The 16,693-nt window shown below is 36.8% G+C and overlaps 1 protein-coding gene across 9 annotated transcripts in view; it reads left to right on the top strand.

The window, feature by feature from the left end:
• Positions 1–16,693, top strand: part of rnf220a (ring finger protein 220a) — a 279,714-nt gene that overhangs the window by 212,665 nt on the left and 50,356 nt on the right. For 6 of the 9 annotated variants that reach the window (XM_059344375.1, XM_059344374.1, XM_059344368.1 and 3 more), the window contains 3 exons: positions 486–539; positions 5,807–5,855; positions 12,180–12,275. In XM_059344375.1, the coding sequence (XP_059200358.1) occupies positions 486–539; positions 5,807–5,855; positions 12,180–12,275 (199 nt within the window). The remainder of the gene's footprint in view (positions 1–485; positions 540–5,806; positions 5,856–12,179; positions 12,276–16,693) is intronic. The other 3 variants (XM_059344376.1, XM_059344373.1, XM_059344372.1) reach the window with 1 other exon arrangement.

The raw sequence follows: 16,693 nt of genomic DNA, 5'->3' as shown, positions 1-16,693 counted from the left end.
TAGTTGTAAGAATTTAAATAGTTTTTTTTGCACTTTTTTATGGCTGACGAAGAGTTTTTGACATGTTGGGATGGAGGGTTATTATAACAACAATGTATAATCAGAGCTATAGAGCAGAAATTAAAGGGAATCCTTGATCTTATTCAAATAATTTTTGAAATCACAAAGAAAATTACATTAACATCTTAAATGAAGCTTATGATGATTCCTCACCATAGTGATCAAATAATGGGAGCAATGCAAAGTAGTGCAGATTAATGTACCATCACTCCACAGGAGTTTTTTTTTTTTTAACTTTGCAAAGCTGGAAATTATGATTCCACATTCTCCACCTGCTTTCTGCAGAGATTGGCCAGAGATTTTTAACTGCTCCACAGTTTCGTCATTACTTAAAGGAATATGTCACCCTTAAAATGACCATTTGTGTACCAATTAAGCACATTACCTTGAAGAAAACCTTGTTTTTTTTCCGCATGCCTCCACAGTGAAGGAAGAATCCGGCATGCAACTTTTTATTCAAGAAGTCATGGTAGTAATTGGTGAGTAATTCATAATAAAATATTATATGATGTGATGCAAATTGTTTTTTAAGGGTGAAGTATTCCTTTAAAGGAGCAGTGTGTAGAATTCAGGGGGCTCTTAGACAGAAATGGAATATAATATCATATTTATTTTCATTTGTGTATAATCACATGAAACTAAGAATCTTAAAAAGAAAATAAAGAAAATGGTTCACGAAGCTTCGTTGTCACTTCACTACCACTAGCTGCTGCTAAATCCTGCACACTGCTCCTTTAATATCACTTCATAAATCAGCCCACCACTGCACCTTTCAACTTAGACAGAAGGGATTCAGCACGTAGCTGGACATTTAACCTTTTACTTCTACTTTTATTTTGAAAAAAAAAGTTTATTTCAGATTGGTGTACAGTTTCCTAATTAGTATACAGACTTTATTTGCTAAATGTCTATGTGATGCTGTACCATGTGTAGTCATATTGTATACAGTCATGGGAAAAAAATATTAGACCAACCTTGTTTTCTTCACTTTATTGTTCATTTTAATGCCTGGTACAACTAAAAGTACATTTGTTTTGACATATATAATGATAACAACAAAAATAGCTGATAAGAGTTTAATTTAAGAGCTGATATCTAGACATTTAACATGGTTTTCTTGATAATGATTTTAGTTATAATCAAGAAAACCATGGAAAATGTCTAGATATCAGCTCTTGAATTAAACTTTTATGAGCTATTGTTGTTGTTATCATTATATTTGTCCAAACAAATGTAAATTGGGGAGAGGGATGTCTGGAATGACCTGCTTAGCCTGCTGCCCCCGCGACCCGGCCCGGAAAAACGGAGGAAAATGGATGGATGGATAATGTAGATTTAGTTGCACCAGGCATTAAAATGAACAAGAATTTGAAAAAAAAGAGTGGTCTCATAATTTTTTCCATAACTGTATGTGTAGTCAAACACCATTTTACACAAGCAGAAGGTGGTTCAACGGCATAAGTATGTTTTCACAGCTATGATAATCTAAATATGAAATTATTTGTATGATCTCTATTGAATGATTGAGGTGACAAACAAACAAAAAAAAGCTGCATGTTCCAACCTGATCCCTTGTAGCTGACTGTATGACTCCTTCCTGTTGGTGATCTCACAGGTTCTTTAGGTTAAACACGCTCAGAGAGGTTACTGTACGACGTGGCGGACATGACAATGTGTTATAAGCCCCCCTATGTCCTCACCTGTCTCATTAACACAACACATTTTAAATTGCTTTGTCTCCCATTTTTCAATCCCCCCTCCTTCCTTCCTTCCTTTTCCTGCCGTCTGTCTGTCTGTCTGTCTGTCTGTGTGTTTGTTTCGCTTTGCTGTGCTGCTCATTTCCACACTCTCCTCCTTGCTTTGACATGGCAGGCAGCTGGAATTTCCAGGCCTCCATAACCCTCCCCATCAAAAATTCATAGAACCGGGCAAACAGACATGTGAAGCTGCGAGAAGAGGCGGCACACGACACCCCGACTCCCCCATCAATCCCTCTCTTTCTTCCCCTCGTTTTCTGTCTTCTTTCATCTTTCCCTCGCTCGATCTCTCTTTTTATGTCGCCTGCTTTTCCTCTCTCTCACCTCACATTTCATCTCCTTCTACCTCTTTCTCCCTTTCCCTTTCATCTCTCTATCACCCCCTCTGTCATTGTGGCAATTTTCTCCCATCGTGGCAGGCATGCGACTCTCTCTCTCTCTCTCTTCCTCTCTCTCTCTCTCTCTTTCCCCCCCTCTCCCTCCTTCTCTTGTCGCTGTTTGACACTGTCAACAAGCAGGTAGAGGTGGCTGTTATTGTTGATGCCTCTGCAGAGGTTCCAGGTAATGAATAAAAGAGAGATAGAGGGAGAAGGAGAGAGAGATGACAGAGACAGAGATAGAAAAGGGAAAAGACAGGTGGGGCTGTTGGCAGATTCCCCTGCATTACACAGCAGCTTGACTGTGTCACCCATGTTTATTCTCTTTGTTGGCCTACACACACACACACACACACACACAGTAACAAGACAATATACAAATGCAAACACACGTCTACAGGTGCACACACAGCACGGAAACAGTAATGACACGTTTTCACAGACATGTTCACCACGCATCTGCAAAGACATTTATTAATACATGCATACATACACAGACATCTCTACTGCCCTGCAAAGTCTAACTGCAGTAACTATACAAAAGGTAAAACTGAGGAAAAACTGCTTTAAACCTCTGAAGTCCAGGAGATTTTGGTTCAAATTTGTCAACTTCCTATGCATTCGTTTCTGTCTGTGTTTAGCATCTTTCAGTCTGTCCTTATATCACATGCATGGCTCCTTTTTCTCCACACAAACTTGGCTATCAGTCAGATTTTCCTTTTTATTTTAACCCTCTGGAGTCTCCAAGTGCGCCAAAGCATGGCTTCTTCATCACATCCAGACGTAAAAGCAAGGCAGACCAAAAAAAGACACAAAATGACTAAAAAAAAGACACAAAATGACTAAAAAAGACACAAAATGACCAAAAAAGACACAAAATGACAAAAAAAGACACAAAATAACTTAAAAAGACACAACAACAGACACAAAATGACCAAAAAAGACACAAAAAAGACACATGGAGTATACGGAAATAGACTTTATTATGTTGTTATTTAATGTTATATTGTGACATATATAGTTATCAAGATATTAACACAACACAAAATGACTAAAAAAAAGACAGAAAATGACCAAAAAGACACAAAATGACCAAAAAAGACACAAAATGAGAAGACAGAATAACCCCAAAAAACACCACAGAAGACACAAAATGACAAAAAAAGACACAAAAAAGACACAAAATGACAAAAAAATACACAAAATAACTAAAAAAAGACACAACAACAGACACAAAATGACCAAAAAAGACACAAATGACCAAAAAAGACACAAAATAATTTACAAAGACACGGAAAGACATGAAAAGGATTCAAAAATGGACAAAATAGCCCAAGACTCCATAGAGTTAAGGTATAAGTTGGTAGTTTGCACCCAAAAAACCTGAAAGGCAGAGTGATGTAATGTGAAGACATGAACGACAGTATAGTTCCATCCCTCCATCTCATCACACATTCCTTCCTGTCTCTGTGCAGCTATGCATTATATTTCTGTCTTATATTTCCCTTGTCTTGCTCTTGTGCACCACTTTGTAAAATCTTCTCCCAGATAAGTGACATATAAATAAGGCTTCTTATTCTTATTATCCACCCATCCAGCCATTGAAAAAGGAAATCCCTTGTCTACCAAGGCATGCTGTCAGATTAGATGTCGCGCTCAATTCACTTTCAGGCACATTCCTTTCCATGCTGTGCTACTGTCTGTATGTCAGTCAGTGTGTGTGTGTGTGTGTGTGTGTGTGTGTGTGTCCAAGAGGGTCTGGGGTGCTAACAGGGTCTCAAAGCAAACATGACAACCCTGTCTCGCTTTGTCAACGTCGAGCCTATCGCAACGCTTCGAGAGGCTCTGAGAAATTTATCTCTGTGTTCGGGCGAAAGTCAGAGAGAGAGAGAGAGAGAAAGAAACGGGGGAAAGAGAAGGAGGAGAGGGCAACAAAAAAAGAAATGAAAGGAAGAACAGATCAATTGAGAATAAGGAGGGGGAGTGAATGAAAAGAATCAGCTGGTTAACTCTTTGATGCACAACATGGGTCTAAAGTGACCCGACAGAGTTTCTATGTTCTATATCTTTGCAATAAATTATTTTCATCATTCAGTATTCCAGGTTTTCCTCAATTAGTTTGTTTTTGATCATCATACATCCTAATTTTATGTTTTCTTTTATTTATTTTTTAATAAAAATCCCTTTTTGTGTCACTACTCTTCTAATGCACAACATGGGTCAAAAATGACCCATATCCATTTTTTTAAGTAAGTAGCTTGTTAAGCTAACTACTATAGCTTACTTCTTGGTTGAATAGTTAGCTAAGTAGCTTGTTAAGCTAACTACTTAGCTGACTTCTTGGCTCAGTATTTAGCTAAGTAGCTTGCTAAGCTAACTACTTGGCTAACTTCTTGGCTAAGTATTTATCTTAGCAAGCTACTTAGCCAGTTAGCTATGTAATAATACAAAAACGTTTTTTCTTCATAAAGTATGAGAGGCAAAATGGAAATAATGATCTGTTGTTATCAAAATCAAGATATTTAAAGAATATTTGGAATATTCAATCATAAAATAAGTTAATATCAAAAGTTAGAGCACAGAAACACACAGCAGCATTAAATTGAATAACATGGGGAATGAATGAGGGTCATTTTAGACCCATGTTGTGCATTAGAAGGGGGTCAATATGTTGTGCATCAAAGGGTTAAAGTGTCAGAAAAAGAGATCAGAGATACAGAAATGTGTGAATGGAATGTGTCTCTTTTATTGTCAGAATAGAGGTTGATTTACCTTTGTGTCCATCTACTGTATGAGCTGTCATTTCCTTTTTCTTTCCATTCTTCCATATAACATTTCAACAGATTGTCCTGCACATATGTCATAGTTAATACAACTGCAGGCAAATCAAATCACTGCAAAATCAGTTAGTTCCTGCCTTTACCGGAGCAATAAACAACATGTGTTTGTTTGTCTGATGAGATAAATCTGAAGAACGGTCGTTACAGTAAAGAATATCCAGCTGATGTTCTTGGTAATCCTTCCATTAGCAGATATTTTTTCAATTACCATTAAATACAGGATAAAAGGGAAAAGTTCAGTCCTGATCCTAACTTCCAAATATTCATTCAAATTAGGTATTTTAACCCTTCAAATGCCAGATTGTGTATGTAATATCACTGTTGTTGTTGTCATTTTTGTTTTTTTAATCAATTATTATCTGTATACTAAATGCTCTGGGGATTTTTTTTCCACAGTCTGAGATGTGTTAATTGATTTTGACGCTTTGGATCCATAATCCAGCAGTACTAAATCAGGTAGAAACCAGGGTAATAGCATGTATTTGCCCCATAGGCCAAACAGGACTGCGATTTGAAAGCCAGGGCTCTGATTTAAAGCCTGATCTAATTGAATGCCTTATTTTATGCTGTAATGGCTGTGGGATTAAAATTGAGGTTTTTATGGGTTTCAATGGGGTCATTTTTGTCCTTAAGTCTCTGAGTGTCTGTATTTTTGGCTATGCGGTTTAGTTCTTGCCATAATATATGCACCCAACGGTTAAAAAAGATTGAAACAGCTACATAACATAACAAACTCACTGCATCCTATTTTTGTCTCTTTTCTCGACTGCAGTAAGAACACTTCACCCAAGGACGGAGCCGCCACTCCAGGAACCCCGAAGGTGAGACGAACCTCAGTTTCTCCTCATGGAATATGACGTCTATACTTGGACTGTTACATTTTCTTTCAGGCTGAAATCAAGTGTGCTCAATATGATGTATGTATAGTAAACCAAGTTAGATTTATCAGCTTTAGGACACTTTTTCAATGATATATAGCAGCGTTTCCCAAACTTTTTTAGCCGCGCACCCCCTTCTATGTCCCAACCGTGTTGATGCACCCCCAATCCCCCACACCTTCAAAATAAAATAAAAAATACAATAAGCTTTTTTATCGCCATATTAAAGGCGGCATGTTTAATCATGCTCAAATGACCAGAGCACACATATAACACACACAGTTTCAACATAATGCAACAAAGTTATGTGTGAGCTTCCACTTTTAGGAGCAAAGAGGATGAAGACAGGCTCAGGATCAGAAGCAGAAAGCACATAAGTTGGGAAAATATTATAATATTTTGAGCCGCGTTGAACAAAAATTGCAGCAAGTTTAAATGAGCGTTGAGCTTAATGACCCGTCATCATAACAGAGGCTGGAAAAAATGGAAGAAGATTGAAATTGACCAAAAATACATGTAAAAATGATTGTAAAAGACACAAAACAACCAAAAAATAGATGCAAAGAATGACCAAAAATGACACAAAATTATCAAGATAGACACAAATTGACCAAAAATACATGTAAAAATTACCAAACAACCAAAAAATAGATGCAAAAATGACCAAAAATAGATGCGAAAATGAACAAAAAATGACACAAAATTGAATTGCCTGCATTTATTAATTAATTCATATTGCAGTTTTTGATTTTACATTTTCCAAAGGAAATGTTTATTTACACGTCTTTATTGTGTAGGGGAAAAAAATGTAATTCTGTAATTATCAGACCGCCATTACATTTTTCATCTTGTGCACCCCCAGGGGTCCACGCACCACACTTTGGGAATCCCTGACATATAGTGTAGTTCTTTACCGTCCATCTATCAGAACTGCTACTCTGATGCCTCTGTTCCTCTCTGCTGCACTAAGGGGAAATCAGCTGTACTGTAGGCCTCTGTCTTATATCTCACACAGACACACACACACACACACACACACACGAGTACCAGTCTCCCGTGGTCCAACAGGCAGTGGAGCCAAGAGGCACTGTACTGTGATTGTTCCAATTAGAGAGGCCGGGATGCAGACAGACAGAAAAGGAAGAAAAAGACAGATATCGTCAAATTGTGAGAAGACAGATTCATGAGTCCATCAAGTTCACTTTCCCTTATACTGCCTGACTCATCTGAACACATCACTAGCTGCCAGGCTAAGGACGGTTTTATAAGAAATGAAGGCCAACCAACTCTCATTTTGGACGACTTTGAATAAGACTTTCAGGAATATCTGATATGATCAAGTTCAGCCTGATCTTTTCCTAAATCTAACCAAGATTTGTTTCTATTCACAACATTAACCATACGCTTAAAACCACAATTGAAATCCAAGAGAAAATAGGGCTGGACAATATGGCCAAAATCTAATTTAACTCTATGGAGTCTTGGGCTGTTTTGTCCATTTTTGAATCCTTTTCATGTCTTTTCGTGTCTTTGTAAGTCATTTTGTGTCTTTTTTGGTCATTTTGTATCTGTTGTTGTGTCTTTTTTTAGTTATTTTGTGTATTTTTTGGTCATTTTGTGTCTTTTTTGTGTCTTTTTTGGTCATTTTGTGTCTTTTTTTGTCATTTTTGGCATTTTGTGTCTTCTGTGGTTTTTTTGGGGGGTTATTCTGTCTTCTCATTTTGTGTCTTTTTTGGTCATTTTCTGTCTTTTTGGTCATTTTCTGTCTTTTTTTTAGTCATTTTGTGTGTTTTTTTGTGTTGTGTTAATATCTTGATAACTATATATGTCACAATATAACATTAAATAACAACATAATAAAGTCTATTTCCGTATACTCCATGTTAGAAAAACAACACCTCTATGGTTTACTCCAGCTTGGTGTCGCCCCTATATAACATAAATATTGTTATAATGCAGTTTGGTTGCTGTTTTTTTGACACTGCAATAAAAACAAAAAAGAAAATATATGTATGATAGACCTTTTTATATAATTTTGATGATATATTTGGTCATATTGCCCAGCCGTAGGAAAATAAACTTTCCGTCTAAACATAATTGAGAATACTTGTTTTTTCTAAGGGAACATAATTGCCATTTAATAATGTAGTATCTTTATCCAACATGGCTTAAATCATCAGTTGAGTCGTATATATAGCTCCATTATTGGTAAGACTTGGTGAGATGTGTCAGTGTTTCCTGAAAGTCCCACTGAAGCACTTCATCATCTCCCATGTTTGTCTTCACTTCTAACTAAAGACCATGTGAAAGTCAGGAAAAGTACGTCCGACGTGGACATGAATGCAACATCAGAGCTCTAAAAATAATTCCAGGGATCCAATTTTCATTCCCACACACCTTTGGGTGCTGACCCGGGCTTAGAGCAGCACTCACAGCACCGTGGGTGGGCTTGTACTTGAGAAAGGCAGACGGAGCAGGGGTGAGCGCCGGCCTTCCTCCCGGGCCGTGACTGCGCATCTTACCGCTGTCGTTTAGTATTCAGCAGCAGGCCGTGGAGAATGCAGAGGGCCAGTCTGAAGCACATGGCCTGTTGTCGGCGTCTCCTCCCCGATATGCACCACCCAGCCCCGTTAGACCGGAGATTAACCCCCACGCACCTCCTTACGGGGTGGTGGGCCCACTTCGTGTACTCCCTGCTAAGCTAAGGTGATTGGGTCAGACTGAAAACATGCATCAGTATCTTTAGGGTGACACGTTTATGTTTTCACCTGATATGTAGAAGGTCAAAAATATTTTACCTTTGTTTGTTTTGTTTTCCCAATATTTACAAGTGGAAAGTAAGAAAATGAACCAACACATCCACTGACATTTCAACTGCTTTCATATTTAACTCTTCAACTGCTTTCATCTTTAACTCTTTAACTGCTCCCAGCTCCAGCTCTTCAACTGCTTTCATCTTGTATTCTTCAAGCGTTTTCATCTTTAACACTTCAACTGCTTTCATCTTCAACTGCTTTCATCTTTACCTCTTCAACTGCTTTCATCTTTAACTCTTCAACTTCTTTGATCGTTAACTCTTTAACTGCTTTCATCTCTAACTTTTTAACTGCTTTCATCTCTAACTCTTCAACTTCTTTCATATTTTACACTTCAACTGCTTTTTACCTTAAACTTTTCAACTGCTTTCATCTTTAACTCTTAAACTGCTTTCGTCTCTAACTCTTCAACTTCTTTCATATTTTACACTTCAACTGCTTTTAACTTTAACTTTTCAACTGCTCTCATCTTTAACTCTTCAACTCCTTTCATATTTTACACTTCAACTGCTTTTTACCTTAAACTTTTCAACTGCTTTCATCTTTAACTCTTAAACTGCTTTCGTCTCTAACTCTTCAACTTCTTTCATATTTTACACTTCAACTGCTTTTTACCTTTAACTTTTCAACTGCTTTCATCTTTAACTCTTTAACTGCTTTCATCTCTAACTCTTTAACTGCTTTCATCTTTACCTCTTCAACTGCTTTCATCTCTAACTCTTTAACTGCTTTCATCTTTACCTCTTCAACTGCTTTCATCTTTAACTCTTAAACTGCTTTCATATTTTACACTTCAACTTTTACCTTTAACTCTTAAACTGCTTTCATCTTTTTCTTTGAGTGACATAATTGACTCCTTTCAGTGCTTCAACATGCAGCACACATACCCATTGTGGATAGTCCACCTTCATGTGTTGATTTACATAAAACAAAACATATATTCAAACATATAAAAAATTCACAAAACACACTTTATTACAGTTTTTACAGTCAAATATTGAATTAAAACGCCTTCATTATGAAGTGTAAATCCATTTACTCGCCTATACGTGTCTTTAAAAGCAACCTTTTTGCCGCTGATCTCTTTGCATGTTGATTTAATTGGTTGTTTTAAAAGACCAAAAATTTCAATGGAACATCTTCACATATAATCTCTTTGCAGGATCCCGTTAAATGTCATATTCTAATGATAAAACTTAAGCATATTCCCAGAACGCCCCCAGGTAAATGATTCCTGACCTTTTTAAACCACGGGTAAAGAGGAGGAGGAAAGGACTACACACACACACACACACACACACACACACACACACACAGAGGCATAAAAAGCATCATGCATAATGTCCAATTTACTGTGGCAGCACTGGAGGTTGGTCATTTCTCACATATTATTATTAGATTACTGCTGTCGAGCACTTAAGCCTCTGCTCTGCCCCTTTCCGCTTGATTAATAGGAGACGACTGTAAATACAAATATTTCATAGCTGCCTTGTAAAAAAAAAAAAAAAAAAAAAAAAAAGAAGCAGTAGCAGGCACACATAAAAATATAAGCACACACACACACACACACACACAGAGCTGGAGCTCAGGACTGAGCCTTGTAAAAAAGTGATATTACTCCTCTTTTCTTCCCTCGTTCTCTTTTTTTTCACATCATTATCTACTTGTTCACTTGAGGAATTCCCTGGATTGTCTTTGTCACAGAGTGGGTTAGAAGAGGATATCGTTTTATATCTGTGTGTGTCTGTGTACGGGAGAGTAAAGAGATAGAGAGTGTGTGTGCAAAGTGTTGTGAGACAGATTTATGGAGAGGCAGTGTCCCGTAATGTCAGACAGTTACGCTCCTCCTTTTCAGATGTTTACCCTTCCTCCTCTTCCCTTCTTCCTTCTTCCTCTCTTTCCAATCACTCGTTCTTCCCTAACTCCTCTTAACGTCCCATAAACATTAACTCTAATCAGTGGAAGGGACTTTATAGACAAAGTCAGGCAGGTTACAGTCATCATCAATGACGTGGCGCTCTCAGCATCTGTGGCAATAACACTATTGAAATCCTCCAAGGGTAAAGATCCTGTTTTTTCTTCTCTGTGTGGAACGTCTCTTGTAAAAACAGAAATGGACTTTAAAATATAGAAATTAAATTATTTCCCCTTTTGATACGTTTTCATTTGATACGAACAAGGTCGATCAAAAATATTTTCCCTTCATTTGTTTTTGTTTTTTTCTCCCCATTATTTTCTGTGCACAGTCAAAAAATGTTTGAACTAACACGTCCACTCACATTTCAACTGCTTTCATTATTTACACTTCATTAACTCTTCGACGGCTTTCATCTTTAACACTTTAACTGCTTTCATCTACAGCTCTTCAACTGCTTTTATCTTTAACTCTTCAACTGCTTCCACCTTTTACTTTTCAACTGCCTTCATCTTTAACTCTTTAACTGCTTTATCTCCAGCTCTTCAACTGCTTTTACCTTTAACTCTTCAACGGCTTTCTTCTTTAACTCTTCAACTACTTTTATCTTTTCCTTTTCAACTGCTATCATCTTTTCATCTTCAACTCCTTTCATATTTTACACTTCAACTGCTTTTAATCTTTAACTTTTTAATTGCTTTTAATCTTTAACTCTTTAACTACTTGTATCTTGTATTCTTCAAGTGTTTTCATCTTTAACACTTCAAATACTTTTATCTTTTCCTCTTCAACTGCGTCCATCTGCAATTCTTCAACTGCTCACATTTTTTTACTCTTTAACTGCTTTTACCTCCAGCTTTTCAAATGGTTTCAACTTTTACTCTTTAACTGCTTTTATATTTTAATGTTTTAACAGCTTTTGATTTGTAACTCTTGAATGCTTTCATCTTTTACTCTTCAACTGCTTTCACCTTACTCTTCAAATGCCAATCCAACTGCTCTGTCATTACTCTTTAGCTGACACTTCAACTGTTGTCATCTCTCTCTTTTTTTTCAATTTACTACAACTGATTTCCATGCTCACACTTCAGCCGACACTTTCACTGACATCATCTTTGAGTTTATACATTCGAAATGGCACTAAGTTTTTGCCGCTGATCTCTTTGCATGTTGATTTAATTGGTTGTTTTAAAAGACCAAAATTTCAATGGAACCTCTCCGCTTCAACTCCTTTCAGTGCTTCACCATGCAGCCTCTGTAGGCCTGCTGGGTTTGTATTGACCTTCTGGACATGTTAAACCATTCAAATGATCTTATTGTTAAGCCAAGCTAAGGTGTTGATGGTTGTTATCTCTCCAAGAGTGAAATGGATCTGTTTTCCATTACTTTTGCCTGGTCCATGTTTATTGATTATTCCCATGCAGCAACTGTCAAGCGAGGGCAGGTTCTGCTGTAATCATTGCTCCGAAGTGATAATAGAACAAGATCATCTGCATATAGAAGACATTTTATTTCTCTCTCTCTCTCTCTCTCTAGTCGATGCTGTTGTCGGTGCACATCAAGCGTGAGGGAGAGTCTCCCGTGGTCTCGCCCTTGTCCTCTGAAGACGCCCACCACTCCGACAGATACCAGGTCACACTTACGGACACACAAACACACACACACACACAATGGTTCAATAACAGTCAATCTACTCTGACATCAATATTTCCTGTTTCTCCAAATATATACAGTACATGTGCATCTAAAAAAATTAGAATATCGTGAAAAAGTTCAATATTTTTTGTCAGTTATTTCAGAAAGTCCATCCATCCATTCTCGTCCGCTTATCCGGGGCCGGGTCGCGGGGGCAGCAGGATAAGCAGGGCATTTCAGAAAACAGAGTTCTCCTCTCCTCTTCCTCCTCTCGTCCTCTTTTTCTCCTCTCCTCCTCCTCCTCCTCCTCCTCCTCCTCCTCCTCCTCCTCCTCTTCCTTCTCCTCATCTCCTCTCCTCTACTTCCTCCTCCTTCTCCTCCTACTCTTTTTCTCCTCTCGTCCTCTTTTTCTCCTCTCCTCCTCCTTCTCCTCCTCCTCCTCTCCTCCTTCTCCTCCTCTTTTTCTCCTCTCCTCTTCCTCCTCTCCTCCCTCTCCTACTCTTTTTTCTTCTCTTCTTCTCATCCTCTCCTTCTCCTCCCCCTCCTCCTCCTCTTTTTCTCTTCCTCCTGTCCTCCTCCTCCTCCTCCTCTCCTTTTCCTCTTTTTTCTCCTCCTCCTCTCCTTTTCCTCTTTTTTCTCCTCCTCTCCTCCTTCTTCATAATATTCTAATTTTCTGAGACACTCAGTTTTGTGTTTTCATTATCTCTAAGCCAGAATCATCAAAATTACAAGAAAAACAGGTTTGAAATATTTCACTCTGTGTAATAAATCTATATAATAAAAGAGTTTCACTTTCTGAAATGACTGACAAAAAATATGGAACTTTTTCACGATATTCTAATATTTTTTGATGTACCTGTAGCTATAGTGGCGAGACATCACAGCCCTAATTAATTCACACACACTCTGCTTTCCACTTGATCTGATTTTGTAAAATTCCTTTTTATCTGACACATGTAGTGGAGGATTATGGCAGATTTGGGTTTTTATGCCCCCTCAGCAGTTCCACTGACCAACAGGCCAACCTCCTCCTTAAATCTCACATGTCTTGAAAGCCACCCTGACTGCTTTTATCTCTTAAATTCATCAAACTTTGTTCGGGGTAATTCTTCTGCTCTGTGATGTATGTCCGGGTTAAGTGGGTTTCCCCCTTTACACCATAAAATAAGAACTATTAAGTCCACACAGACGTTACATCCATACGTTGGGGATGACACAGCTCATAAAGGCCTTATAGCCATAAAGTAGATTTTCTCATTAAGTGAAACTGCTGAAATCACCTTATATTATACAAATGATTAAGTCAATGGTGACTCTTTTACCACCCTGAAAATGAGGCCTAATGGCGGGCTCTGCCACCTTCTCCCTGCCTGTCAGTCTCAAACTGACTCAAACTCGTGGCCCGCGGGCCAATTGTGGCCCTCGTGACGATATTTTGTGGCCCTCACCTTGATATGAAAGTTTAATGTGAGTTTTATATGAATGGCACTTTACCGTGTTGTGTGTGGAAGGTCCTTTTCATTACTTTTTTTTGGTAATTTTGTGTCTTTTTTTTAAATAATTGTGTACCTTTTTTTAATAATGTTGTCTTTTTTGGTAATTTTGTGTCTTTTTTTTTGTAATTTTGTGTCTTTTTTTGGTAATTTTGTGTCTTTTTTTGTATATTTTTTAGAATAATTGTGTCTTTTTTTATAATTTAGTGTCTTTTTTGGTAATTCTGTGTTGTTTTTTTGGACATTTTGTTTCTTTTTTAAGTAATTTCGTTTTTTCTGTAATTTTTGTGTCATTTTGTGTATTTTTTAAAATAATTGTGTCTTTTTTGATAATTCTGTGTATTTTTTTTTGTCATTCTATGTCTTCTTTTGTCATTTTGTGTCTTTTTTGGTCATTTTGTGTCTTTTTTTAAATAATTTTGTGTCTTTTTAGAGTAATTTAGTGTCATTTTTGGGTAATTTTGTCTTTTTTTTATAATTGTGTGTCTTTTTAGAGTCATTTAGTGTTTTTTCAGTCATTTTGTGTCTTTTTTTTGCTGTAATTTGAGTTTGAGACCCCTGCTCTACCTCTCCCGTTCCTCTAAAAACCTGACCTATCCACAGACATTCAGTGAGTGTATCATAATGATACGGTAGTAGTGTTCACGTGAGGCGAGTGGGCTGATAACTCAAGTGGTGGGGAGACGGATAGAGGGCTAGAACAGTAGGAGAAGGACTCAGCGCTTGTCAGCCTCCTGATGGACGACGAGGATCTGCCGCCTACTCACGGTTGCCGTGTCACAGAGAGGGCATCCATAACTGCGAGCCGGGATGCTTTAGTCAGCATGTAGCTAAAGACGTGCGGGCCTCCGGGTTTGAATCCCACCAGACCTGAGGTGCATATTCTGCAAGACACAGAAGTGGACACCTGACCTCACTTCATTTATTCCACAATGCTATGCTTTTAATGATAAGACCATTATTCTTAATGATACAGGGAATTTACCCCAGGCTCCGTGAACTACCCAAGACCCCAAATGTTCCACATTCACTAGATAAATGTAGAATTTAATTATACACCACAGTGGAAAGTAGCTGACTACATTTATACTGTACTTAAGTTCAATTTTGAGGTTTTTTTTTACACTTTATTCAGTACTTTATACCCTGTTTCTTCTTGCTGCAATGTACTTTGCAGATTTGACTTTGCAGTGGTGGTTCCATTAACCTTGTTTCTGTTTTTGACCCCTTACAAAAAAGGGCTCTCCTGTTGGTTTTTAACCTTTGATAACTCAACATGAGATATAATTCAATTTAGTGTTTATTGTCATATCTTCAAGCCATCTTCATGCATATGTAGGCATATAGTATAGCATGGTGCACAGTATTTTAGACAGAAAGTCTGTATTTACATCTCATTTCTGGTTAGTTTTAAACTTATGTAAGTGTCTTTATCAGTGGTGGAAAGTAACTAAGTAAATGTATTAAAGTATTGTACTTAAGTACAATTTTGAGGCAAATATTGTACTTTTTACTGCACTACATTTAGCCACCAGCTTTAGTTACTTTTCAGGTCGGGATTTAACATAAAAAAACATAATCAATTTAAAGTGATAAGACATTATGTTTATATTGAACCATAGCAGTATATTAAGTAGTTTAAATGAGTCCTATTAAAACACTGCTTACATTAATGCATCAATGCAAATAAGCTAATGATCTATTTTTACTCCACTACATTTAGCTGCCAGCTTTAGTTACTTTTGACATGAAAATCATGATATATTTAAAGTTGTAAGATGTTGTTGTTTTTTAATTAAACCTCATAACATTTTATTAAGTAGATAAAATGAGCCCTACCTTGAGGAAATTAAAAATGATATTTACATATATGCATCAATAATATTAATTTAATAATATATTTAGAATATATGAAACAATCTGAGAGTCATTCTGCATAACCAGTACTTTTACTTTTGATACTTTAAGTACATATTGATGCTGATACTTTTGTACTTTTACTTCAGTAAGTTTTGAATGCAGGATTTTTACTTGCAGTGGAGTAATTTCACAGTGTATATTAGTACTTTTACTTAATTAAGGCGTCTGAATACTTTTTCCACCACTGCATGTAGTCCTCTTAAAAGTTCAAATGAGCCCTATCTTGAGGAAATTAAAAATGATATTTACATATATGCATCAATAATATTAATGTAATATATTTAGAATATATAAAACAATCTGAGAGTCATTCTGCATAACGAGTACTTTTACTTTTGATACTTTAAGTACATTTTGATGCTGATACTTTTGTACTTTTACTTAAGTAAGTTTTGAATGCAGGACTTTTACTTCTAGTGGAGTAATTTCACAGTGTATATTAGTACTTTTACTTAATTAAGGCGTCTGAATACTTTTTCCACCACTGCATGTAGTCCTCTTAAAAGTTCAAATGAGCCCTATCTTGAGGAAATTAAAAATGATATTTACATATATGCATCAATAATATTAATGTAATAATATATTTAGAATATATGAAACAATCTGAGAGTCATTCTGCATAACCAGTACTTTTACTTTTGATACTTTAAGTACATATTGATGCTGATACTTTTGTACTTTTACTTCAGTAAGTTTTGAATGCAGGATTTTTACTTGTACTGATAGATAGATAGATAGATAGATAGACAGACAGACAGACAGACAGACAGACAGACAGACAGACAGACAGACAGACAGACAGACAGACAGACAGACAGACAGACAGACAGATAGATAGATAGATAGATAGATAGATAGACTGACTGACTGACTGACTTTATTTATCCCAAGCTGGGAAATTACAGTGTAGCAGCAGCATTACACACAGAGACAATAACAACACAATTAAATAATTAAATAAAAAAAACAACCTAGGCATACTTCAAGCAATAAAATATAAAA

Source organism: Centropristis striata, chromosome 11 (assembly GCF_030273125.1).
Source record: "Centropristis striata isolate RG_2023a ecotype Rhode Island chromosome 11, C.striata_1.0, whole genome shotgun sequence".
Classification (NCBI taxonomy): domain Eukaryota; kingdom Metazoa; phylum Chordata; class Actinopteri; order Perciformes; family Serranidae; genus Centropristis; species Centropristis striata.
The sequence above is the reverse complement of the archived record's forward strand: the minus strand, read 5'-3'. Positions and strand labels throughout refer to the sequence as shown.